Genomic DNA, 25,407 nt, shown 5'->3' with positions numbered 1-25,407 from the left:
AAAAGAACCAAAACAAAAAAAAAACCCAGGGACTTCCCTGGTGGCGCAGTGGTTAAGAATCTGCCTACCAATGCAGGGGACAGGGGTTCGAGCCCTGGTCCGGGAGGATCCCACGTGCCGCGGAGCAACTAAGCCCGTGTGCCACAACTACTGAGCCTGCAGTCTAGAGCCCGCGAGCCACAACTACTGAAGCCCATGCGCCTAGAGCCCATGCTCTGCAACAAGAGAAGCCACCGCAGTGAGAAGCCTGCGCACTGCAACAAAGAGTAGCCCCCGCTCGCTGCAACTAGAGGAAGCCTGCACACAGCAACAAAGACCCAACACAGCCAAAAAGAAAAAAAAAATCAAACTAGAGGAGAAAGTACTTGGAGTTCTCACAGGGCTGAAAATAGTGCTTGTTGTTCCCACAAGCCAGATTAGAACACCTGAGTATTCATGGGGCATTAGACAGTGTATTCAGAAGGGCCTTGCTTAACTAAATTACTGCTCTGAGCCTACCTAACAAATCTTAAAAGCAAGATCAAAAGGATCAAGTTGTTTCCAAGTAACGTAACTGTGTCTCAGAGCATCTTGATAATTTTTATAGAAAAAGAAAATCCAGCACCCAACAAAGTAAAAAGCACAATGCCTGGCATCTAATACAAAATTACTAGGCATGCAAAGAAGCACAAAGAGACACATAACTGGGAGAAAAATAAACCATTTGAAAACAACCCAGTATTGATACAGATGTTAGAATTAGCAGATAAGAACATTAAAAGTCATTTTAATTGTATTCAGTCTATTCAAAAAGCTGGAGAAAAGACTGAACAGGGTAATAAGAGACATGGAAGAGGTAGAAAAAAAAAAAAGACCGAAATCAAACTTCTAGAGATGAAAAATATAATGCCTGAGAAGAAAAATATACTGGATTGGGATTAATGGCAGATGATACTTTACAGAAGAAAAGATTAATGTATTTAAAAATATGACAATAGAAACTAAAATGAAATAGAGAAAAGATCACAAGAAGAACAGGGGCTCAGTGAGCTGTGGAACAAGGTCAAGTGGCCTAATATACATGTAATTTAATTCTCTGAAGAGGAGGAGACAGAGAGGGGTACAGAAAATTTATTTGAAAAACTAATGGATACAGTTTTCCCAAATTTGGTGAAAACTATGAATCTACAAATCTGGGAAGCTTGATAAACCCCAAGCACAAGAAAAATTAAGAAAATGACATTGAGGCACATCATAATCAAGTTGCTCAAAAGTAGGGATTGAAAGAAAATAGTTAAGATGATCAGAGGAAAAAAGACACATTATGTACCTAGGAAAAGATAGGATTAAATCAGATTTTTAAATTAGAAACAGTGCAAGTAAGAAGACAATGGAGTAACATCTTTAAAGTACTGATTGGAAAAAAATGCCTAGTATTTAATGTTCAGTAAAAATATCTTTCCAAAACAAATGCAAAATAAAAGACTTTTCAGACATACAAAAGCTGAAAGAATCCATCACCAGCAGATTTGCACTACAAGAAATGTTAAAAAGTCCGATAGGCAAAAGAAAAATGATACCAGATAGAATTATATATCTACCCAAGGAATGAAGCACACTGGGAATGGTAACTCTACAGGTGAATATACAAGATATTTTTCAAGTTATTAGAATCATGCAAAAGATAATTGACTGTAGACAAAAATAATATAGGGTTTATAATATATTAAAAAATATGACAGCAGTAGCATAAAAGCTGTATGAGACGAAATGGAAGTTTGCTTTGTAGGACTCTTGTACTATATGAGAAGGAATATAATATTAGTTGAAGGTAGACTTTGATGAGTTGAAGATTTATATTATAAACCTTAAAGCAATCAGAAAAATAATACAAAAAGAGCATGGACAACAGGCCAACAAAAGATATCACATACAACACTCTAAGGTACTATATCCAAAAGAAGGGAGTGAAAGAGGGAAGAGGTTAAAGAATAGATGTGACAAATAAAAGATGAATAATAAAATGATAGATTTAAATCTAACCTTATCAGTAATCATATTAAATGTGAATATTCTAAACATCTCAATTAAGAAACCCCTGGGTGGGGTTTTCTGCTAAGGGCTAATGGTCATGAACCTGACAGGTTGGTGGTGTCACAGAAGTGGGGAGGCAGTTACTGTTTCCTGTTGATGCCAACCATAGGCCACGGACTCTCCCGCTACTTCTCTGGTTCAGACGAGCACTACTCAATCCACTGTGCTCTGCCGATAACCCCGAATTGGGAAGTACGCGTTGGCACCCAATGACACGACTCTTTGATATGTTAGCTACAAGTCAGTGCTGCTTGGGCTCCCAGGGCTTTGTGGAGGAGGCTTTCCATGGTTTCTCACAGCCTTCCTTCCCTAGTACTCACGTCTGAGTTACAAATCCCAGGCTGTACTCAGGACACCTACTTCTTCCAATCCTGAGATGTTTTCCTAGGTTCAAGCCCCTAGGCCCTCATTTTTAATTCCCTTAGGATGAGTTCTCCTCCAGTCGTTGACTTTGGCTCCATTTCTGTCTCCACCAATTCCTTACATATGGTCATATGTTTCTTACCATGTCCAATTCTACCTCCAAAATTTATCTCATATTTATCCATTTCTCTTTATTCCCACAGCCAACACCCTATCCAAGCCACCTCTCCCTTGTTATTGCTATTGTTCCCCAACTAGTCTCCCTACCTCCACCCTGGCCCCTCTCAAATCTTAGTCCACAGAGTGCTCATCATAGCCCTTTTAAAAAGATAGATCACGTCATATCCTTACGGTCAGAAAACTCAAACATCTTACTGAGGCCTACAAGGCCCTGTGTGACCTGGGTGGCTTTGTGTTTGCCACTTCCCCTTTAGTTTTCTACATTCTAATCAGGTTTTCTTTCTTTCTAATTCCCTGAAGTTCACTGGCTCTTTCCAACCTCAAATCCTGCAGACCAGCTCTTTCTTCCTCTGGGATCATCCTTGGTCACCTTCATCTAGGCACCTCTTACTTAGCCTTCACATCCCACTCGGACTTCACTTCCTTGGGAAAAGTCTCCTCTGACACTTGGACAAGCACCCATTTACTTGTTACATGCTCCCATGGCACCCAGAATTACTTCTTAACAAGCATTATCAGCTAATTACATGCTCAGTATTTGTCACTCCAGTGGGATATGAGAGTGGGGAGCACATCTATTTTACTCGCTTCTGTATGCCCAGTGCCAAGCATAATGGTTGGCTCTTGAAGTTCAGTATAGTAGTTCATTAAATCTAAGATGCCAGTGACTATAAGATGCACCATTATTTTACACAGCACTAAGAAAGAAAAACATCTCCAATTCAACTGATCTGTCTTCAATTTTAAGCTACAACCCAAACTCAAAGCTGTGAAAATAGGAAAAAAAAAGTATCTTAGAATACAGTATATACCATGAATAGTAAATAAACTGAATGAATGAGTACAAACTAACCCTATAACACATATTTCCATATTTGCAGAGCATCCTTTCTCTGGAGTCTCCCAAAAAGAGAAATCCATGTATATGATTTAGAACCAACAATAAAATGTATGGTTTATGGGGAATGGTCTTCTACATGAGCCAATTACAAAGTGTTAATTCCTGTTTCAATTCCTTTTTTAATTAGGGTTACATGGGGGCAAGAAACATTAATAGATACCAATTTCTGTTTAGTATCTTTTACCTTCAGATTCTCTCCGATGACAGAAAGGTGCTAATTTCCCTTTCCATAAGAAAGGATTGTTTAGGAAGTGAGCAGAAAACAGCAGTGGAAAGCAAAATAAAGGGTGGGACTGTTCCAGGGAGAATTTAGAACTGTATGGAAGACTCACTATGATTACTCCAAACTGTGAACCATAATTTAAGAATATGGAAGGAATCTCTAGGTTACTGAATTCTTTGAGTCCCATCAATCAACCCTCAAGTGTATAAACTGCAACAGGCATAAAGGACATCCATTTTAAAGGCTGAAGGGACATTAGTGACTATAAAGTAAGACAGGAATAGAGCTGAGGGTCCCATTAAGTTTGAATTCTGGCTTTGGTACTTATTAGTTGTATAACCTTGAGTCTCAATTTACGTATCTAGAAAATGGGACCAATAATATCTAGCTCATAGGGTTGTTGAGAAGATTAAATAATACATAAATGAAAAGCACTTAGTAGCAGGTCTGGGACCTAGAGTCAATTAGTATCAGCTTTTGTTGTTTTCATTCTGAAAAAGGAAGAGGAGGAAACTGCCTAAAGTGTATGAGTTTCCTCTATTATTTATTCATTATTGGTGCAATCTGGGTTTTTTAACTTCTTTAATAAAATATTTAAAAGTACCAGGATCAAAAAAAGAGAAGGAGAAAGAATGGGCTTGTGCTAAAATGTTCCTCTAAGTTTATTTGGGGAATAAATAAATAGTTTATTTCTTTGCTTTACCAAACAACCTTTATTCAACTTTTTATAAACAAGATGTCCCATTCATAGTGGAGAAAAAAAGCATCAGGATCACAACTGTCCAGTTCAGTGAATGACCACAAAATGAACATGCCCATCTAATTGCCACCCAGGCCAAGAAATATAACATTTCTTGCCCCCTGAAGCTCAGCCCCTCATGGTCCCTCCCCATCACTAGTCCCACGCTACTTCCCAAATCCTACCAGAATTCTAGTTGGGACACCATAGATGAATTTTGCCTGTGAATATTTTTTTATGATTGTTAACTTTTCCTTAATGTAAGATTTGAGAGATTCATCTCTGTTGTTATGTGTGACTGCAGTTCTTACGTTTTTATTTCCATCTAGTATTTCATTGTATGAATAGGCCACAATTTATTTAACCATTTTATTGCTCATGGTCATCCAATCTGCTTTCCTTCAACCTTTTACTTGCCATTAAATGATGGATAATAGCCTCTACCAGGTTGGGCTCTTAACATAATCACACTGATGAAAATGATGGTTCAAATGGCTACAGCTGATACAAGCAATAAACAGCAACTGAGTTCAGTTAGAAAGTCTGCTGAGGAGGAATGTGTAACAGAAGCCTCAGGAATCATTATAAGTTATTCTTAATATGAAAGAGAAAGGGCAATCAGGCAAACATTGTCTCTTCATCAAAATGGTGAACAAAGTTGCCAACTGCATGTAATACACAGTGAATGCAATCTGCGCAGCCAAAAGACAGGGATTACAGAGCCTGGAAAATAACTTATCTCACACTCAAAAGTTTCCACCTGTAATTCGCATAATATGGACTATGTGATGAAACTTAAAATTCTTAGTTCTTCCTCTGGGAGGATTTGAATTGACCAGTGGTTTGAATCTTGGTTCTTCACTTGCTAGCAACATAACTGTGGGCAAATTGCTTAACCTCTTGATGTTTCAGTTTCCCTACCTGTAAATTGGTGATGCGAAGTTGTATCAATACTTATCTCATATGTTTGCTGTGAGATAACCTATGTAAAGCTTTTAGCACAGTGCTGGGCATGTTGAAGAAACTCGGTAACCGTTAACAACGGGAGGTGGTGTGGCCAAGAGATGAATCATACCAACTCAGACTCAACTGCCTGGATTCAAGTCTAGCTCTGTGGGAACTTGAGCTACTTACTTAACACCTCTGTGCCTTAGTATCCTCCTCTACAAAGTGAGGATAATAATAATATGTAGTTTATAGTGTTGTCATGAAGTTTAAATGCATCTATATTCTGGCAAATGATACACAGTGAAAACACTTCCCAAGACAACAAAATTTAGAGCCACAGTTCTCAACCCTGGCTACACATTAAAACCAGCTTTAAAAAATGCTGATGCCTGGACCCTACTGCCAGATAGTTTAATTTATCTGTGGTGGAGTATGGGAAAGCTTTAAAATCTCTGCTGATTCGAATGTGCAGCGAAGGTTGAGGCCCCCTGCTTTACTGACACTTCCTTATCAGGCCAATTAAGCTCCTGCACTTATTCCTACTCCAATCACAGAACATCAGGAACCATTGAACGCAGTCCCCTTATAATAATAACTACTGAGGGCCTCTTCTATGTAAGTCACTCAGGTCATGCAGAGTTGAACAGTACTTGGTCCTCTCCGCAAAGAGTTTACAAAACATTAGAGCAAGTACATAGGGCCCTAATCACTAAGCCACAAGTCTGAATGCAGTGACTGATATAAGACACAAAGTACCATGGAGGTAAGGAAGAGAGGCCATTTATATTTGATGGAGATCCAGGAGAGCTTCATGTAAGAAGTGGCATCTACTTCAAGCAGATCTTGAAAGACTGAAAGTGAATTAACCTCCTAGTCATCAGTTTTCCCATCCCTAACAGGATTGCTTGCACCCCTTCTGCTAACAACACAAAAGTTTTAGATTTTATTAGTTCCTGTGTAGTTCGGAAAATATTTGGATATTCCAGTTTCCTTAAGGCATGGTCAATTTTGGAAAGCAAACTGGGGTCACCCCCTTTTTTTCATTAGGGATGGAAAATGGTTTGCTTTAGGCATATCACGCAGTTTGCTTCAGATTGGAGCTCAGGGCTTCTCAAGTCCTAGATGATGATGCAGTCCAAAGCAATCCTTAAGTTCAGATGCACAGATACTTTTTAATGACACATGAAAATCAGAGGAAAACAAAAACCCACTTGGTTCTTGTTAAATAAAGAAAAGGGGGTATTTTCTGATGATTGGGCCCCTATGGCAGAGTATGAGGGCTTCACCTCTGGCCCAGAGTGGCTGTAGAGAGTTCAGCTGAGGAGAGCTCTGGACGCCTTTATCAGAATTCAAAGAATATATTTGCATCCAAACAAACTGGAGGAGCTGGAAGCGGAAATGGGCGCTTGTGTCGGCGCATTGAGAAACCTCCAAATTGGTTGTGACGGTGCTGAGGAAGCAAAACTGAGATAAAAATAGCCTGTCTGGATGCCCTCTCATCTAAACCATTGCCACTTTATTATTGTTTCTTTGGTTATATTACTCTATAAGAAATAGCTATCAAAGAAAAATGAATATAACACTACTTGATACAATCCGTCAGAGAAGTAAAACTTTATAAAAATGATATTATGTTAGAGTGACATACTGTAGGTAGCCAGGATTCTTGGTGGTAAAGAATAGCCAGTTAAGGAAAGATGGGCCCCTGGCTATGTGGTTTCCCTTTTATTTGTTCTGTCTTCTAGAGAAAGGTTAGATGGAGTTTTCTCAGTGACTAGACGTTAGAGATGTATGTATTCATTAATTCAATCAACAAACATTTATTGAGCATATACTATAGGCTAGGTGCTGTTATAGGGAGCAAGCCGGATGAAGATCTTTGCTTTCATGGAGTTCACATTCAAGGTAAAGGAAACAGACAATATAGAATAAAGACAATCCGTAATAGAATTTGATATGAATCAGTGTTACTCTAAGGTGGTAAAGTACAGTGGGGAAACAAATCAAAAAGTTGAGTTGGGTCAAGGTGTGGATGAGGGCATGGGTGAAGGGATAATGGCTAGTATGGGCATTATTGAGAAGATAAGGTTTAAATAAAGACTTGGAGAAGTTAGTCATGTGAATATCTGGGGGCAGAGCATTCCAGGCACAGAGAACAGTCATTGCAAAGGCCCAGGGATGACAGCATGTACCTGGCATATTCGGAAAACAGCAAGGAGGCCAGTGTGCCTGGAGTAATGAGCAGGAAAGTGGCAGTTAGCTGGCTGCCATCTTGGTAATTGAATAACTGGGTCGTTTGTCTCTCATCATTCAGCAGGCTAGCCTGGCTTTTTTCACATGGTGGTGTTCATAGGGTCCCAAGAGCAGCAAGAGAAAGTGAGCTACAATGTGCAAGCATTTTTCAAGTCTCTGGTTATGTCACATTTGCCATTGTTCCTTCGGCTGAGGCGAGTCACATGGTCAAGTTGACAGTCAACGTGGGAGGGGGCTATTACCCAAAGGGTATGGATACAGAGAAGGGAATTATTACAGCCATTTTTGTTAAAAGTCTACCCCAATGCCCTTACTTTACTGAAATATAATCTCCTATTTTATGTATATGTCAGTCTGTTTCTTCATGTCTATATCCTGAGTTTGTAGTACATGCTCCATAATAGTTCATTTTTTCTTCACTGTGTGGCATTTATAAGAACCGAAGACATTTAGGCTATATGACGCAGATGGGTTCCCCATTTTAGTGAAATGGAAAGAGAGTTCAAAATAATCCTGAACCTCAAAATATTTATAAGCCTCACCAGGAGGTGAGCAGAAGCACAGCCTGGGTAGCTTCTCCCACTGTCAGCTCCCTGTAAAAGCTGCCAACAACGTTCTTGAACTAAGGTGCCAATAATGCTCCAGCTCTGTCCCAAGAGAATTTACACACATCATCTCTTTGCATATTTTTTATCACACAGTCACTGCATCAACGACTCTTCAGTTTGCTGTGGCTCAGGAAATGTCAGAAGGGAAAGTTTATGAAGTCTCCCACGTACACAGACCTCTGGTTGAAGTAAGCAGGCCTGCAGATCAATTTGCTAAAGCTTGGCTTTGTTACTTTTCAATCTTTTATCCAAGAACTCAGTAAAATCCTGATTTCACAAAACAGAATTGTTCCCCACCTCTTTCAGAAATACCAATCCGACCTAGGAAATTCATTCCAATTAGCTGGGGATGTACCTGATTCAAGGAGCATTCATCTTTATTTTTTAGAGTTAAAACAGACATCCCCCAAAAATCCTTACTTCAAAACTTTTGTAGGTATCAGTCTTACTGCTTTCATAGTTTCTCTTGCTGCAGTCTCTAGATAGAAACATTCTCATGGGGAATAAAGCAAGAACAAACATGGCCGGACTCTTGTTTTAAATTCCAAGCTGTCCTGGGTTTGGCAGCTTCTTGAAATGGTCCAGCTGGTCTTAGTTGACCAGATGGCTGAAAAGTAAGGCAAAATTTCCTTATATAGGAAATAGGGCATTTCAGTTAATAATGGCTAAAGATAATGCCTCTGGATCTTTGCTGCAAGGAGATGGTTATGGACCTGTCAGAGTCACCTGCACACTGCATCCCAACTGTCCCGTATCAATGCTTGCTCTCAGCTCTACAGCCTCTGGGCTGTAGCCACAAATGGGACTCAAGACACAATTAGGAGTGGCTGCGAATCGTTTAGCTATAATAACAAACACAGTGTAAAGGAAAAGAATTGTTCAACTCTGTTTGGCCACACTCAAAGCCTGCCTGATGTCTCACAGCCTTCTATTCAGTTCATCCTGATATTTTCCTGTGGGTTAGAAAGACGACAATACACCCAGCCTTCAGTCTTTTTTTTTTTTTTTAAGCTTTTTAAAAGCCAGAGTTTATTTCTATTTAAATCTTTAAAATGTCCCAAGTCCCAAGGATTTCCAGGTTTAAGATAATATTACAGTCAGGTGATAACTGTTGGTGATAACTGCCACTAGGGGTTTTATGCACCAAACTGTTAGAACATTACCAGCAGAACAGCTTCTTGGAGGTTGATAAAGATGTATATTTTAAAAAAGCAATTTTATAGCTTCAAATGGGAAAGTACCTATGGAACAGATATAATGCCAGTGTTTCATTTTTCTGTATTGAGGGAAGAGACTGAACTTCTAAACACCAAACGAAACAAAACCGACCAAACCAAGCAAAAACCACAAAAAGCTTTGGTTGGCAGGAAGTCAGGGAATTAACTTGGAATCAATAAACACAAGTTTCTTACTTGAAATGTGTTTAAAATTCGTGAAGCATGTTGGAAACCTGCCCAGATTGTCTTCTAGAAAAGCTTGTTTTATAAGTGTAGCCCAAATATTATGAAGAGCAAAGTCCTCATTGCCTGGAATGACCTTTACCTCCTCCTACTTCACCTATTTAGTCTGCTTCATAGATTCAGCTCAGGCTCCCTCCTTCAGGCCACGTTCCTAGCACTACTCCTTCCTTCTTTGACTCCCTTCCCCTCTCGCTCTTCCCTCCTCCCCCTCCATTTCCCCCTCCTCCATTTAATAATGTTAGGCATCCTCATCAATGTCCATATATTCCACGTTGTTTAATAATTACCATTCCACGTATCTGTCTCTGGCATACCAGATTACAAACCCCTGAGGCAGGGGCAAGGACTGTTTTTTTTTTATCTTTGATTTCCCCAGCTCCTAGCACACTGAATAGCCCAGAGGAGATGCTCAATAAATGTTAGTTGAATAAATGATGGATGAATGAACTGCCAATTAAATTATACCTGGAATACCACTTGACTACAAGTCTTTTCAACACTGTTTATTCGTTCACTAACCAACTCTTTACTGAGCACCTCCTATGAGCCAGGTGTTATACTAAGTGGTGGGTAGGTAAACATGGACAAAATCAAGAGTCCTTGCCCTCATAGGGCTAAAACTCTAAAATTAGGTATGTTTGTTTATTTTATAAGTATAGTAGTATGGGAATGGGATTTCTACACATATGTATGCAGGATGCGGGACTTTCTAGAAGAAATGCTATCTAGAGACCATTATACCTGACACCCTGTATTCTGGAAGACTAGACATTTGAAAAGAATTAATTGAAGTCATGGAATTTGTGGGTGTTGACAGCGCTATGGCATTTTCCTTACTCTCCTAAAGGGGGTTTGGAGAAGGTGGTTTACCCCACCACAGCAAGAGAAGAGCTCTCCTCCACATGTCATACCTGCTGAGCTGCTGAAATTCCAAGTTGCCCTGGAATTGGAGAGTAAAAGAGTTCTTAGGAGAACCTGTCGTGTGTCCTCAGCAGGTTGGGTTTTGTATGAAAATATGAACACAAGTACTTCTTTCTTACCTGGATAAATTCCAAAGGCAGTAGTTAGCTGGAATACCCAAGATGAAAGGGTGAAGGCAGAAGGGTTAACAATTAAGTTGCATTTCCACTATTTAGCTTGGCAAGAACACATGTTCTTGGTGGGCCAAATAAATGGTGTGGGAAATAGCCAGATGTGAATCTTGTAAACATGCCAACCAGGATGGCTGTCTAGTTGAGTAAGGAGGCCCTGCAAGTAAGAAACTGTATGGAATATGCTGCTAGGAGACGATAGCTAAGAGGAGACTGTAAGACATCAGCCAGAGTGCATTATTCATCCAGGGATGGCGTGGTATGTGGGACCCCCAGAAATCTCCGAAGAAATCAAGTTCAATTCACAAGAAAGCTGGCATTTGGAGACTTGCCATTAGAGAAGGCAAGAGTTAGAATACAGCAGTGTGAGTCACATACAACTTTCTTCCATCCACCTTTTTACCCTCAGCCTGGTGAACTCAGCAACAGGAGCAGGGAAGAGAATTGGAAAAGCAAGGGGAAGAACTGTGAAGGAACAGACAGTGTGCCTGCCTCACTGCATATCTTCAAGCCAAAGGGCAGGCCTGAGCTGGGGGCAAGGGATGGAAAGAATATGAAGTTGGGTGTGAGACTGAAGTTTTGCTTCAGGCTAGATGACTTTTTAAAAATCTGATAGTGGACTATCATAAAGTATCTATCACCAATATTTTAGGTGTCTATTAAATTGTAAAACACACATTTGTTCATTCTGGGTCTAATGACATAATATGTAGTGACTGAGAATCTATGGAATCTTCCTGAGGTCCCCCAGGGACAGGGTAAACAGAACCAACTGTTTTAATGGCAGTGATTGGAGAAAAACAGCCATTGCTTATTCAGACCCTCTAGAGCTTAACCCATTCAATAAACTGCCTACCTATGAAAAATACACACATGCATGTACACGCACACATATGATAAACTTTGGCTCATCACATTGGCAGCATGACTATAAGCAAATAACGGGCCATCCAAAGAACATGGTGTCTTCTATTCATAAGGCCCTGTATGAGTCTTCTAATACAGCCTCCCATCCCATGGAGCAGTCTTTTCTATTACGTTATGGATAGGGAAAAATGACCAAATAACCAGAAGGAATTGACTGCCTACCCTATAAAAAAAACTGAGCTCAACAATGTATGCAGATAATGCCCTATTTTATCCTCATTTAATTTATGAAAGGGGTAGAAAATAATATGTTCATTTCAGAAATGAGGAAACAGGCTTAGAGAGGTTGAGTGAAGTGAAGGCTCTAAGATTTAGGTACAGGCCTGCCTGTGTTTCAAAATATTAAGATACCATCGTGGATATATTCTTAACTTCCCAAAGTCTACTTGAGAACTTCTGAAAAGGAAGACATACTCCTTTAGAGAAATTCCTTTCTTCTATATTATATGTCACAGTATTATGATATTATTCCATACATTAGAGCCCTAATATTTTTCTGGAAAACCTTTACCCATAGATTCTGCTTCAAGCCTACTCTATATCTTCTACATGGTTTCACATGGGGGAACATGCTTGTTCATTAATTTATTTATTTATCCATCTGGTGAGGATTTATTGATCAACGAGTCTAAGTCACACACTGTTCTAGGTGCTGGAGTTAACATGAAAACAAGACAAAGTTTCTCCCTGAATGGAACATACATCCCATTTAGCCTCTTCCCATAGATCATCTCTCATTTACTCCACTCATCCTTAGTTCCTTCTTTTTTCCACTGCAAAATAATATTTAAGAAAATATAAGCATTTGTCGTCTAAAACAAAGATACAACACTCATATACAGATATATTTATAATGATCATACAAATGCAAAAAAAGAAAATCTGAAATATCCAAGACGGTAAAATAAATGATGATTTATTTAGTCTACATCAAATAGACTATTAAGTTACTGCAAATTATAGTCATAATAGATTTTTAATGCCATGCAAAATAGGACATAGTATAGAAATGTATAAAAGTTTGATCTAAGTTTTCTGTGTGTGCATGTGTGGGGGTTTGCCTACAATCGCATGTGGAAAAAACAGTCGACAGTTATATACTGGCTGGTTAACGTTAATGGTACTTTCTGTGTTTTCTATCGTATATATAAAGAAGCATGTCTTACTTGTTATAGATTAGGAAGTGCAGTGTGCATGCCTACTCTGTAAAGGGTGTCGCCCTAGGCCCTGGAGCAACTGTACAATCAGTACAGTGAAGCACCTTCTCAGGGATGGCCATGTTTATAAATTAGAATGCGTGTGTATGTGTGTAAGTAATTATTTGTTTTCCGTGACTCATTTTGTATCCCATTTTCCTTTCTTACTGTCATCCATATGAGTCACAACTCCCCACAGTCAGTTGAGAGCCAACCGTGTTTAATAATAGCCTAAGAAAAACACGTAGGAAGGTAAACCTGTGATGGCAAAAGGATAACCATGATGAGTTCAGAGCTGAATATAAAATGATTTTTTATTATACCCTCTTTTGGTTTATCTGAGTTTCTGACTGCCTCTCATACAAAGATCACTAATCAGTGACCATTTATTTAGCAGTAGTTTTTAAAAACTGAAGTATAGATGATTTACAATATTATATTAGTTTCAGGTGTACAGCATAGTGATTCAATATTTTTATAGATTATACTCCATTAAAAGTTATTACAAAATTATGGCCAGAATTCCCTGTGAGGTACAATATATCCTTGTTGCTTATCTATTTTATACATAGTGGTTTGTATCTCTTAATCCCATACCTCTGTCTTCCCCCACCTGCTTCCCTCTCCCCACTGATAACCACTAGTTTGTTCTCTATATCTGTTAGATCGTTTCTGTTTTTCTATATACATTCATTTTACTTTTAAGATTGCACATTTAAGTGATATCATACAGTTTTTGTCTTTTTCTGTATGGCTTATTTCATGAAGCATAATATTCTCTAGCTCCAGCCACATTGCTGCAGATGGCAGAATTTCATTCTTTTATATGGTGAGTAATATTTCATTGTATATTTATACCACATCTTCGTTATCCATTTGTCTATTGATGGACACTTGGGTTGCTTCCATATCCTGCCTATTGTAAATAGTGCTGCTATGAACATTGGGGTGCATGTATCTTTTTGAATTAGTGTTTTTGATTTTTTCTGGATCTGTACCCAGGAGTGGAATTGCTGGGTCATATGGTAGTTCTACTTTTAGTTTTTTGAGGAATCTCTATGTTGTTTTCCCTAGTGGCTGCACAAATTTACATTCCCACCAACAATGTACAGTGAATCCCTTTTCCCCACATCCTCACCAACCAACATTTGTTATTTGTAGACTTTCTGATGATAGCCGTTCTGACAGGTGTGAGGTGATTTTGGTTTTGATTTGCATTTCCCTGATGATTAGTGATGTTGAGAAACTTTTCATGTGCCTGGTGGCCATCTGCATTTCCTCTTTAGAAAAATGTCTATTTAGGTCTTTAGCCTACTTTCTGTTTCGGTTGTTTGCTTTTTGATATTGAGTTGTATGAGCTATTTATTTATTTTGGATATTAACCCTTTGTCGATCATATCACTTGCAAATATTTTCTCCTATTGGTAAGTTGTCTTTTCGTTTTGTTGATGGTTTCTTTTGCTGTGCAAAAGCTTTTAAGTTTAATTAGGTTCCATTTGTATATTTTTGCTTTTATTTCTTTTGCCTTAGGAGACAGATCCAAAATAATATTGGTACCCTTTGTTAAAGCGTGTTCTGCCTATGTTCTCTTCTAGGAGTTTTATGGTTTCAGGTCTTACATTTAGGACTTTAATCCATTTCGAGTTTATTTTTATATATGATGTGAGGAAATGTTCTAATCTCATTCTTTTACATGTAGCTGTCCAGTTTTCCCACCATCACTTATAGAAGAGACTGTCTTTTCTCCATTGTATATTCTTGCCTACTTTGTCATAATTGACCATAGGTGTATGGGTTTATTTATGGGCTGTCTAATCTGTTCCATTGATATATGTGTCTGTTTCTGTGCCAGTGCCATGCTGTTTTGGTTACTGTAGCTTTGTTGTATTATCTGAAGTCAAGGAGGGTGATTTCACAGCTTTGTTTTTATTCACAAGATTGCTTCGGCAATTTGGGGTCTTTTGTGATTCCATATAAATTTTAGGATTATTGGTTCTAGATCTGTGAAAACTATCATGGGTATTTTGATAGGGCTTGTATTAAATCTGTAGATTGCTTTGGGTAGTATTGCCATTTTAGCAATATTAATTCTTCCAATCCAAGAGCATGGGATATCTTTCCATTTCTTTGTATCATCCTCAGTTTCCTTCATCAGTGTTTTATAGTTTTCATAGTATAGGTCTTTTACCTCCTTTGTTAAGTTTTATTTCTAGGTATTTTATTCTTTTTGATGTTGTTTAAACAGGATTTTTTTCTTTCTCTTTCTGATAGTTCATTATTAGTGTATAGAAAAGCAACAGATTTCTATATATTAACCTTGTATTCTACAACTTTTCTGAATTCATTTATTAGTTCTAGTAGTTTTTTGGTGGAGACCTTAGGATTTTCTATATAAAGTACCATGTTATCTGCAAAGAGTGACAGTTTTACTTCTTCCCTTCCGATTTGGCTGCTTGTTCTTTCTTTCTTTCTCCCTCCCTCCCTTCCTCCCTCCCTCCCTCCCTTCCTTCCTTCCTTTCTTCCTTCGTTTTTTATTTTTTGTCTGTTTGCTGTTGCTAGGACTTCCAATACTATGTTTAAAAAAGTGGCGAGAGGGGCTTCCCTGGTGGTGCAGTGCTTAAGAATCCACCTGCCAGTGCAGGAGACACAGCTTCCAGCCCTGGTCTGGGAAGATCCCACATGCCACGGAGCAACTAAGCCTGTGCGCCACAACTACTGAGCCTGTGCCCTAGAGCCCGCGAGCCACAACTACTGAGCCCACATGCCTCAACTACTGAAGCCCACGTGCCTAGAGCCTGTGCTCGGCAAAAAGAGAAGCCACCACAATGAGAAGCCTGTGCACCACAACGAAGAGTAGCCCCAGCTCACCACAACTAGAGAAAGCCCATGCGCAGCAACAAAGACCCAACACAGCCAAAATAAATAAATAATAAACAAATTTTTTTTAAAAAGTGGCAAGAGTGGGCATCCTTGTCCTGTTCCTGATTTTAGAAGAAAGACCTTCAGCTTTTCACTGTTGAGTATGTTGTTAGCTATGGGTTTGTCATAAATGGTCTTTATTATATTGAGATATGTTCCCTTTATGTCCACTTTGATGAGAGTTTTTATCATGAATGGATGTTGAATTTTGTCAAATGCTTTTTTTGGGGGTCTATTGAGATGATCATGTGATTTTTATCCTTCTTTTTGCTAATGTGGTGTATCACATTGATTAATTTGCAAATATTGAACTATCCTTGAGTCCCTGGAATAAATCCCGGTTGATCATGGTGTATGATCCTTTTTGTATATTGTTGGCTTCGGTTTGCTAACATTTTGCTGAGGATTTTTGCATCTATGTTCATCAGTGATATTGGCCTGTAATTTTCTGTCCTTGTAGTGTCTTTTTCTGGTTTTGGTATCAGGGTAATGGTGGCTTCATAGACTGAATTTGGAGTGTTCTGTTCACTTCAATTTTTTGGAATATTTTGAGAAGGATAGGTATTAGCTCTTCTTTATATGTTTGGTAGAATTTTCTTGTGAAGCCATCTGGTCCTGGACTTTTGTTTGCTGGGAGTTTTTTAATTACAAATTTAATTTCACTGCTAGTGATTGGTCTTTTCAAATTGTCTGTTTCTTCTTGATTCAGTCTTGGCAAGTGTATGCTTCTAGAAATTTGTCCATTTCTTCGAGGTTGTCCAATTTGTTGGCATATACTGTTTGTAGTATTCTCTTATGATTTTTGTATCTGTGTGGCATTGGTTGTTATTTCCTTCTTTCGCTTATTATGTTGTTTATTTGGGTCTTCTCTCTTTTCTTCTTGGTGAACCAGGCTAAAGGTTTATCAAGTTTATCTTTTCAAAAAATCAGCTCTTGCTTTCATTGATCTTTTCTTTTCTTACTTTTGGTCTCTATTTTTATTTCCTCTTTGATCTTTATTATTTCCTGCCTTTTGCTGACTTTGGGCTTTTTTGTTCTTTTTCTAAATCCTTTAGGTGATAGGTTATGCTGTTTATTTGAGATTTTTCTTGTTTCTTCAGGAAGGCCTGTATTGCTATAAACTTCCTTCTTAGAACTGCTTTTGCTGCATTCCATAGATTTTGGAAAGTTGTGGTGGAAAATTGTGTTTCCATTTTCATTTGTCTCAATGTATTTTCTTATTTCCTCTTTCATTCCTTTATTGACCCATTGGTTTTTTAGTAGCATGTTGTTTAGTGTCCATGTGTTTGTTCTTTTCTCATTTTTCTTTCTGTAACTGATTTCCAGCTTCACACTGTTGTGGTCAGAAAAGATGCTTGAAATAATTTCTATCCTCTTAAATTTGCTGAGACTTGGTTTGTGGCCTAGCTTGTGATCTGTCCTGGAAAACGTTCCATGTTCACTTGAAAAGAATATGTATTCTGCCATTTTGGGATAGAATTTCCTGTAGGTACTATCAAGTCCCACTGGTATAACGTGTCATTTAAGACCACTGTTGCCTTATTGATTTTCTATCTGGATGATCTGTCCATTGATGTAAATGGGGCATTTAAGTTCCCTGCGAGTATTGCATTATTGTCAATTTCTCCCTTTATTTCTGTTAGTATTTGCTTTCTATGTTTAGATGCTCCTTTACTGGATGCATATATGTTAATGTGTGTAATATCTTCTTCTTGTATTGATCCCTTTATCATTATATAATGCCCTTCTTTATCTTTTGTTACAGCCTTTGTTTTAAAGTCTATTTTGTCTGGTATGAGTATTGCTACCCCCTGCTTTCTTGTCATTTCCATTTGCATGAAATATCTTTTCCCATTCCCTCTCTTTCAGTCTGTGTGTGTCTTTAGTTCTGAAGTGAGTCTTGTAGGCAGCATATAGATAGGTCTTTTTTTTTTTAATACAATCAGCCACCCTATGTCTTTTTTCATGTATAAATTTGTTTTTTTATTTATTTTTGGCTGTATTGGGTCTTTGTTGCTGCGCGCGGGCTTTCTCTAGTTGCGGCGAGCAGGGGCTACTCTTCGTTGCGGTGCGCGGGCTTCTCATTGCGGTGGCTTCTCTTGTTGCAGAGCACAGGCTCTAGGTGCACGGGCTTCAGTAGTTGCAGCACATAGGCTCAGTAGTTGTGGCTCACGGGCTCTAGAGCGCAGGCTCAGTAGTTGTGGCGCACAGGCTTAGTTGCTCCATGGCATGTGGGATCTTCCCGGACCAGGGCTGGAAGCTGTGTCTCCTGCATTGGCAGGCGGATTCTTAACCACCTTGCCACCAGGGAAGTCCCCACCCTATGTCTTTTGACTGAAGCATTTAGTCTATTCATATTTAGGGTAACTATTGATAGGTATGAACTGATTGCCATTTTATTACTTGTTTTCTGGTTGTTTTTATAGTTTTTCCCTGTTCATTTCTTCTTCTTTTTGTTTCTTCCCCTGTAGTTTGATGATATTCTTTAGTATGCTCTTGTTCCTTTCTTTTTAGTTTTTGTGTATCTATTGTAGGTTTTCGATTTGTGGTTGTCATGGGGTTCATATATGTTGACCTATAACTATATCTACTTGTTTTAAACTGATAGTCATTTATGTTCAAACACATTTTAAAAGATCTACATTTTTTTAACATTTTTATTGGCGTATAATTGCTTTACAATGTTGTGTGAGTTTCTGCTGTATAACAAAGTGAGCCAGCTATATGTATACATATATCCCCATATCCCCTCCCTCTTGCGTCTCCCTCCCACCCTCCCTATCCCACCCCTCTAGGTGGTCACAGAGCACCGAGCTGATCTCCCTGTGCTATGCAGCTGCTTCCCACTAGCTAGCTATTTTACATTTGGTAGTGTATATATGTCAATGCTACTCTCACACTTCGTCCCAGCTTACCCTTCCCCTTCTCCGTATCCTCAAGTCTATTCTCTTCTTATGTGCCTTTATTCCTGTCCTGCCCCTAGGTTCATCAGACCTTTTTTTTTTTTTAGATTCCATATATATGTGTTAGCATATAGTATTTGTTTTACTCTTTCTGACTTACTACACTCTGTATGGCAGACTCTAGGTCCATCCACCTCACTACAGATAGTTCAGTTTCGTTTCTTTTTATGGCTGAGTAATATTCCATTGTATATATGTGCCATATCTTCTTTCTCCATTCATAAAAGATATACATTTTTTTACACCCCTCCCGAAACTTTTGTGTTTTTAATGTCATATTTTACATTTTCATGTTTATCCCTTAACTGTTTATTGTAGTTATAGTTGCTTTTACAATTTTTTGTCTTTTAATATTTGTACTGGCTTATTTAAGTGGTAGATCCTTAGTCCTTAGTATATATTTGCCTTTCCTTTTTGGATTTTCCATTTCCTATAGATTCTTACTTTTTTCCATTTAGAGAAGACCCTTTAACATTTCCTTTATGGTAGGTTTAGTATTGATGAACTCTTTTAGTTTTTTCTTTTCCAAGAAGTTTTTACCTCTCCTTGGATTCTAAATGACAGTCTTGCTAGGTAGTATCCTAGGTTGCAGGTTTTTCCCTTTCAGCACTTTGAATATATCATGCCACTTCCTTCTGACCTGCAAAATTTCTGCAGAAAAATCAGCTGATAGCCTTATGGGGGTTCCCTTGTATATGGCTCTGTTTTTATCTTGCTGCCTTTAAAATTCTCTTTATCTTTAAGTTTTGCCATTTTAATTATGATAAGTCTGTCTGGGTTTATACTGTTTGGGTCCCTCTGTGCTTCCTGTACCTGGACATTTGTTTCCTTTTTCACCGGTTTGGGAAGTCTTTAGCCATAATTTTCTTAAATACATTTTCAATCCCCTTCTCTCTCTCTTCTCCTTCTGGGACCCCTATAGTTTGAATATTGGTACACTTAATGTTATGCCAGAGATCTCATAAACTGTTCTCATTTTTTAAAATTTGTTTTTCTTTTTGCTTTTCTGATTGGGTGGTTTCCATTACTCTATTTTCGAGATCACTTATGTGTTCTTCTATGTCACTTAGTCTGCTATTCATTCCTTCTACTGTGTTTTTTATTTCAGTTATTGAATTCATTATTTCTGATTGGGTTTTTAAAAATATTTTCTTGTTCCTTGTTAACATTCTCACTGTGTTCATCTATTCTTTTCCCTAATTCAATTAACATTCTTATAAGCAATGCTTTGAATCCTTTATCTGGTAAGTTATTTATTTCTGTTTAATTATGTATTTTCAGTGGTTTTCTCTTACTGTTTCAGCTGAGAGTAGCTCCTCTGCCCTATTATTTTGCTTAACTTTCTTTGCCTCTATGAATTTAAATGAAACAGTTATCTATTCCAGTCTGGAAGGGGTGTTCATATTATAGACTGTATGTGCCTAATGCCTTTGGTGGGAGAGCAGATTTGATGTGGACATAAGCCAGGTCTTTCCTCAGGATGTGCTGGTAGCTGTCACTTTGGTAGGGCATAAGGCTGAAGATGGAGGGGCTAGAGATGTAGCCGGGTGTGTGGTGGGACTTCCCTTCTGCTCAGTGGCCATCACTGCCCTCCAAGTTGCTGGAGTAGAAGCCCTGAGGGTTGGGCTTGATCTGGCTCTGTTCCCTTTAAGTGTCTGCTTTCCCCTTTCCTAGCACTGGGACCTTTGCCCCAGAGCTGGGGATTGCTGAGGCAAGGGAGGCCCATGTGGGCTCTCGGCTCATTTTTGCCACAGACAGATGTCTGAGCTGTCTCCGATGTGCTGCCAGTACAGGTGCCAGCAGTTATTTCCCTCGATCTGCTCAGATGCAGCCTCGGGTCCAAGTCCCCTTTGTCCCTCACTGCTAATCACTTCCCCCAGTCTCTGCCACCCCTGCGCTTTTGTGGAGCTGCACAGCAGGGCAGGCGGGGCTGGTGTGGACTCTCTTTGTGTATTGGGGTAAGCTGTGGTGGAGTGGCCATCATCAGAGTTCTGGGCTGCTTCTGATAGGATGTTTGAGTAAGCACCAACACTGGCTACTGCCGCCTCACCCAGGCTCTGCCCTGGGACTGGGTCATCTCTGCATCCCATGACCAAGTTTTTTCCCTGGTTGTGGCAGCCCTAGATCCCATACCACACTGCGACGTGGAGTAAGCTTTGTTGAAGCATGCACTGAGGCAGTTGTGGGAAACTTGGCAGCCACTGGAACAGTCCTCTCACCGCCCTCTCTGCCCTGCCCCAGGGGCAAGCCAGTGCACAAGCACTCGTGCACATGCATGTTCCTCAGGAGCGGAGTCCAGGCTTCCCCCAGCCCTCCTATTAGTCCCAGTGGTCCGTCAAGCAGCCGAGGGGGCTTGTCTTCCCTGTGTAGGATGCCAGGACTGGGGCTTCCAATTATGGTTCTCACTGCTCACTCCCCAAGGCGGGCGTCTGTTCGTGTGTTCTCCCTTTTCCTCTGAGTCCCCTCCCAGGGGCATAGGTCCTGACCTGATTGCTTTTCTTCCCTTCCTACCCAATTCCATATGTATCTTTCTTATAGCCTTGGTTGTACAGGAGTCTTTCTGCCAGTTTCCAGTTAGTTTTCAATGAGAATTGTTCCACATGTAGATGTATTTTTGATGTGTTCATGGGGGGAGGTGACTTCCATGTCTTCCTATTCTACCGTCTTGATTGATCTCCTTTTTAACAATAGTTTTGACCATGCTGTAAAATCACAATGGCTAATAAGAATGAATAACAAATTTGTAAAAAAACTCAAGCTCTCATTTTGAAAATAAATGACTATTCTTTTTGCAGCAATGAGTAGTTGGAGGCTAAATGTCTTGTTTTCACATTATCTGCTTGCAGTGTGCCTTCAGTACTTTAGCTGTCTAGTAAAATGTAAAATATATTTGTGTGTCCTAGTGTTTAATGGCATGGCATTACAGTGATAGCAGTAGCTAATAAATAACGGGATATAATCAAATGAACCTGTTTGGCAGGAGGCACAGAGGGGATTAGAATTTCTATTAGGCAATATTGATTTGTGATTATGTAGCTGAAAAAAAAAAGCTGTTACCATTTCTGACATCTGTATTCCAACAGAAATATGACACAGGTATCTTGTACTATTTGTTATTCTAGAAAGTAAAAAAGTATCAGAGACAGCTCTATTCCTTTCTCTATTAGCATACCAAATCTAATATTTATCTTTGGAGGCATGGAACTTGGAAAATTTGTTTAACTATTTTCCCACTATTCAACCCGACTCCATTATAGCCACAGGCCTCTTCCGTACGCCATCTTATCTTCCAACATAGGAGATAATGTGGAACATTACATAACATTTCTCATCATGTCAGTTGCAGCACAACTGAACATAAGCCCAAGCCAGCCAAGATAGGGGATTACATCTCAGTTATTTTCTGGAACTGAGTTTTGGAGGGACTGCTAAACCAGTATGAGACATTGTATACTGAATACTAAATTGAACTCAGATTCCTGGAAAATTGAGGCTAATGGCTTAATGTACTCAGTGAAAGGGGGAAATACACATAGGCACATTTTGGGGCGCTGGGGCATTTCACAAGCAGAACATTTACCCTTACTTGCTTAAGCAATATTTACAAATGCAGAGGGCCGCTCTTAATAAAAATAGATTATGCAGCCATTATGATTTCTTATTCAGGGTGCTACAAAATGTCTTTCTGTCCCCAATATCCACTCCACACTTCTCTGTCAACCTGCCACAGTAGCCAGAACTTTCACCATCTTCAGTGAGTCCACTGTCCTTCTCTAGGTAACTGTGTCACTCAAAATAGTAGTGTTATTAGCCATGAAGGTAAATTAAGGCATAGCAAACATCCATGTGTCTGATTTGATACACCCTCATACTGCACCTTTATTTCTTAGGTATACTCATTGCATATGGCTTTTCTGTGTAAATTTGCAGGAGATTAAGTCAGTCTTTTATTACTGTAAATGACTTCACTGAGCATGTGAATCACAATAGCCTCCCCAGTAACTACTTGACAATACAACGTTAAGTTACATCAATCTTACTCCAGTTCCTGCAAGCTTCATGCCTCATAAACAACATGAGGTCAGAAGTACTCAAGGGCTTCTTAGAATTCCTGAGACATGTTTCTGCCTCCACTCATTCCTCTTCTCTCTCAACCCTGAATCCCCTTTCCCCTAATTGATCTGATTATGAAGCTCCCCCATGTCCTCAGAGCTCTAACTCTCAAACTCAGCTTTCCATTCTCTTCTTACTGCGTTTGCATCTCCAACAGTGCTGCAGGGTAGCAAACATTTCTGGCTTCACAGAATTCTCCAGCCCGTAGACCTTTGACAAACGTCTCAGGTCACTCGTTGTCAAGTGAGGAGATTTCTTACCTTTGGCAGAGATGCCCTGGAGCCTGAACTCTGGGTGGTCATCGTTAAGACTGTCGTGATGCCCAGTGCAACTCTGGCAGGGGCTGCATCCATGTTTATCCAAAAAGAGACCCAGGACAAAATGACTATCAACAGACTGGGGATGTACATCTGGATCAAGTAATAGCCCATCTGGCGTTCCAGGTGAAACTTAACCTCGATGCAGGTAAACTTTCCTGGAAACAGGAAGTGATGATTTAAAATCCAATTTGAATTTATCTTTCCCATTCCAGCCTCCCACTTTATTTTTATTAAAAAGGAGCATTAAAGATGGATTTGAAAGATTGCACAAAACGCTGACACTACACACCCAATTCAACTCTTTTCCAACTCAGCCCGTAATGGAAATGACAGTGTGAGAACGAGTGATCTAAAGAGTCACTGGACCAAAACCATGTGGCCTACTTAATTTTCAAATCTGTGCTTGTTGCAGCCTGATTATTTAGACAGAGCTTCAGAATTTTCTAGACTATCCATTGGAAAGAAAATATTCATGTTTTGTGGGGGTTATAGTATGTAATATATAGGATATAATATATAACCTACAGCATATATGTATAGCATATGCTATACAGCATATAATATATAACATATAATATGAAATAGTTGAAACCATTCCTTCCTAAGTAGTAAAGTTCACATGGGGCTCCTAAAGGATTTGGATAATTGTGTATCTATCTTTGTGTTACCAATAGCAAAAGAAAAATATACATTTGTAGAAACCATGAATATAATCTAGTCACTGTAAAAATTTCATAACCTCCTGGGTAATTGCTTGAGGACATTTAGAATGGTCCTAGAATCTGTTTACAGTGTTGCATTGCCTATAAAATACAGTGCGTATAAAGATATTAAAACTTGTAACATACTATTAAGAGACAGATGTTCCTGCCCCTTACCACTTTCCTTCCTCTTTAATTGGCTTGGAGTTAGAAACACAGAAGGTAATTTAGCTTAGCTCACACAAATTATGAGATAGGGTTGGGTTCTTCTTGGCCAGGAAGAACACCTTAGAGTCAGGTTTTAGTTATTTCATAGGAAGCATTGTTGACTTCTGGAACAAGTGTTCATGGGCCAGAGCAGTCACTGAACAAACCATCATGTCTCGACTGCCTCTCTTTGATCAGCTGTGTGGCATCAAAGACGAGGGCGTTCATAGGAAAAGCTATCAACTTTACTGGGCGGGCATAATCTTCCAGGGAACAACAGATGCCCACTTGTTGCTGCCACCTCACATTCTCCCCCTGCCCCATGTGTCTGTCAGCACCACTGACAATGCATGACTTTAGAGCCAGCTGACTCCCCGCAAGCTGATTTTCATGCACGCTGTCTATAGGACTGGAGAGTACAACAGCTGTATTTCTGGGTTTGCAAAGACCTATGCTATTATTTCTGTCTTCCACTAAAGCAGAGAGTGCAAATTGACCTGAGGAGCTAACGTCAAGAATGGATGCTGGGAATGGGCCAGAATTCATACACTTCCTGCACCATTTACAAGGTCTCATACACTTTTCCTCAGACTCATTTGATAGTAGATGGTCAGCAAGAGAACAGCAAAAGATCCCCAAATCTCTTTCCTTCTCTCTTTTGGAAAAATTATCTGTTGGGCTCCCTGACCTGTTCGAAAGGATATAGGCATCTTATGTGTTGAGGGGATTTTGAGCCAAGCCCAGGACAGTGCCTTGTAGCTCCACTTTCTTGGTAAATATGCAGCAATTAAGGTGATGGGATATATACTCCAAGTGGCAGATGGAGCCCACTTGGGTTTAGCAGCTCAAAGGAAACTTACCAGTGTTGTAGTGCTTTGTGCAGTAGCCGAGCTCCTTCTCTTCTTTCAAAATGAACTGAGGCAGGGTCAATCCTTCAGCAACTTGAACTGGACCATCACTTAACCACTCAAATATCAGGTCATTCATCGTGTACCCAACTGGAGTAAACAAATCAGAGTGAAAAATTGAATGCATCTTTCCAAGAAAGCTTGAAAGTCTAGCCATGTAAAGAAACAAACAAGGAAATCATCTAAAGCAGACATGCTCAGTCAATTCAGGAGCGTTTTTTAATAAAAGAGCTGCAATCATCATGACAACTACATGTCATTGGAGCCAAAGAAATGGAAGACAGCAAGCTATTTCTGAATGATTTTTTTTTCTG

The 25,407-nt window shown here is 39.3% G+C and overlaps 1 protein-coding gene across 2 annotated transcripts in view; it reads right to left on the bottom strand.

Annotated features, from left to right (window-relative positions):
- GLRA2 (glycine receptor alpha 2) overlaps positions 1 to 25,407 on the bottom strand; it is a 196,109-nt gene that overhangs the window by 85,920 nt on the left and 84,782 nt on the right. For both annotated transcript variants that reach the window (XM_082375781.1, XM_082375780.1), the window contains exons 6-7: positions 25,046 to 25,183; positions 23,218 to 23,432 (exon numbers count right to left, since the gene is read on the bottom strand). In XM_082375781.1, the coding sequence (XP_082231907.1) occupies positions 23,218 to 23,432; positions 25,046 to 25,183 (353 nt within the window). The remainder of the gene's footprint in view (positions 1 to 23,217; positions 23,433 to 25,045; positions 25,184 to 25,407) is intronic.

This window comes from Balaenoptera borealis, assembly GCF_965194805.1.
Source record: "Balaenoptera borealis genome assembly, chromosome: X".
Classification (NCBI taxonomy): domain Eukaryota; kingdom Metazoa; phylum Chordata; class Mammalia; order Artiodactyla; family Balaenopteridae; genus Balaenoptera; species Balaenoptera borealis.
The sequence above is the reverse complement of the archived record's forward strand: the minus strand, read 5'-3'. Positions and strand labels throughout refer to the sequence as shown.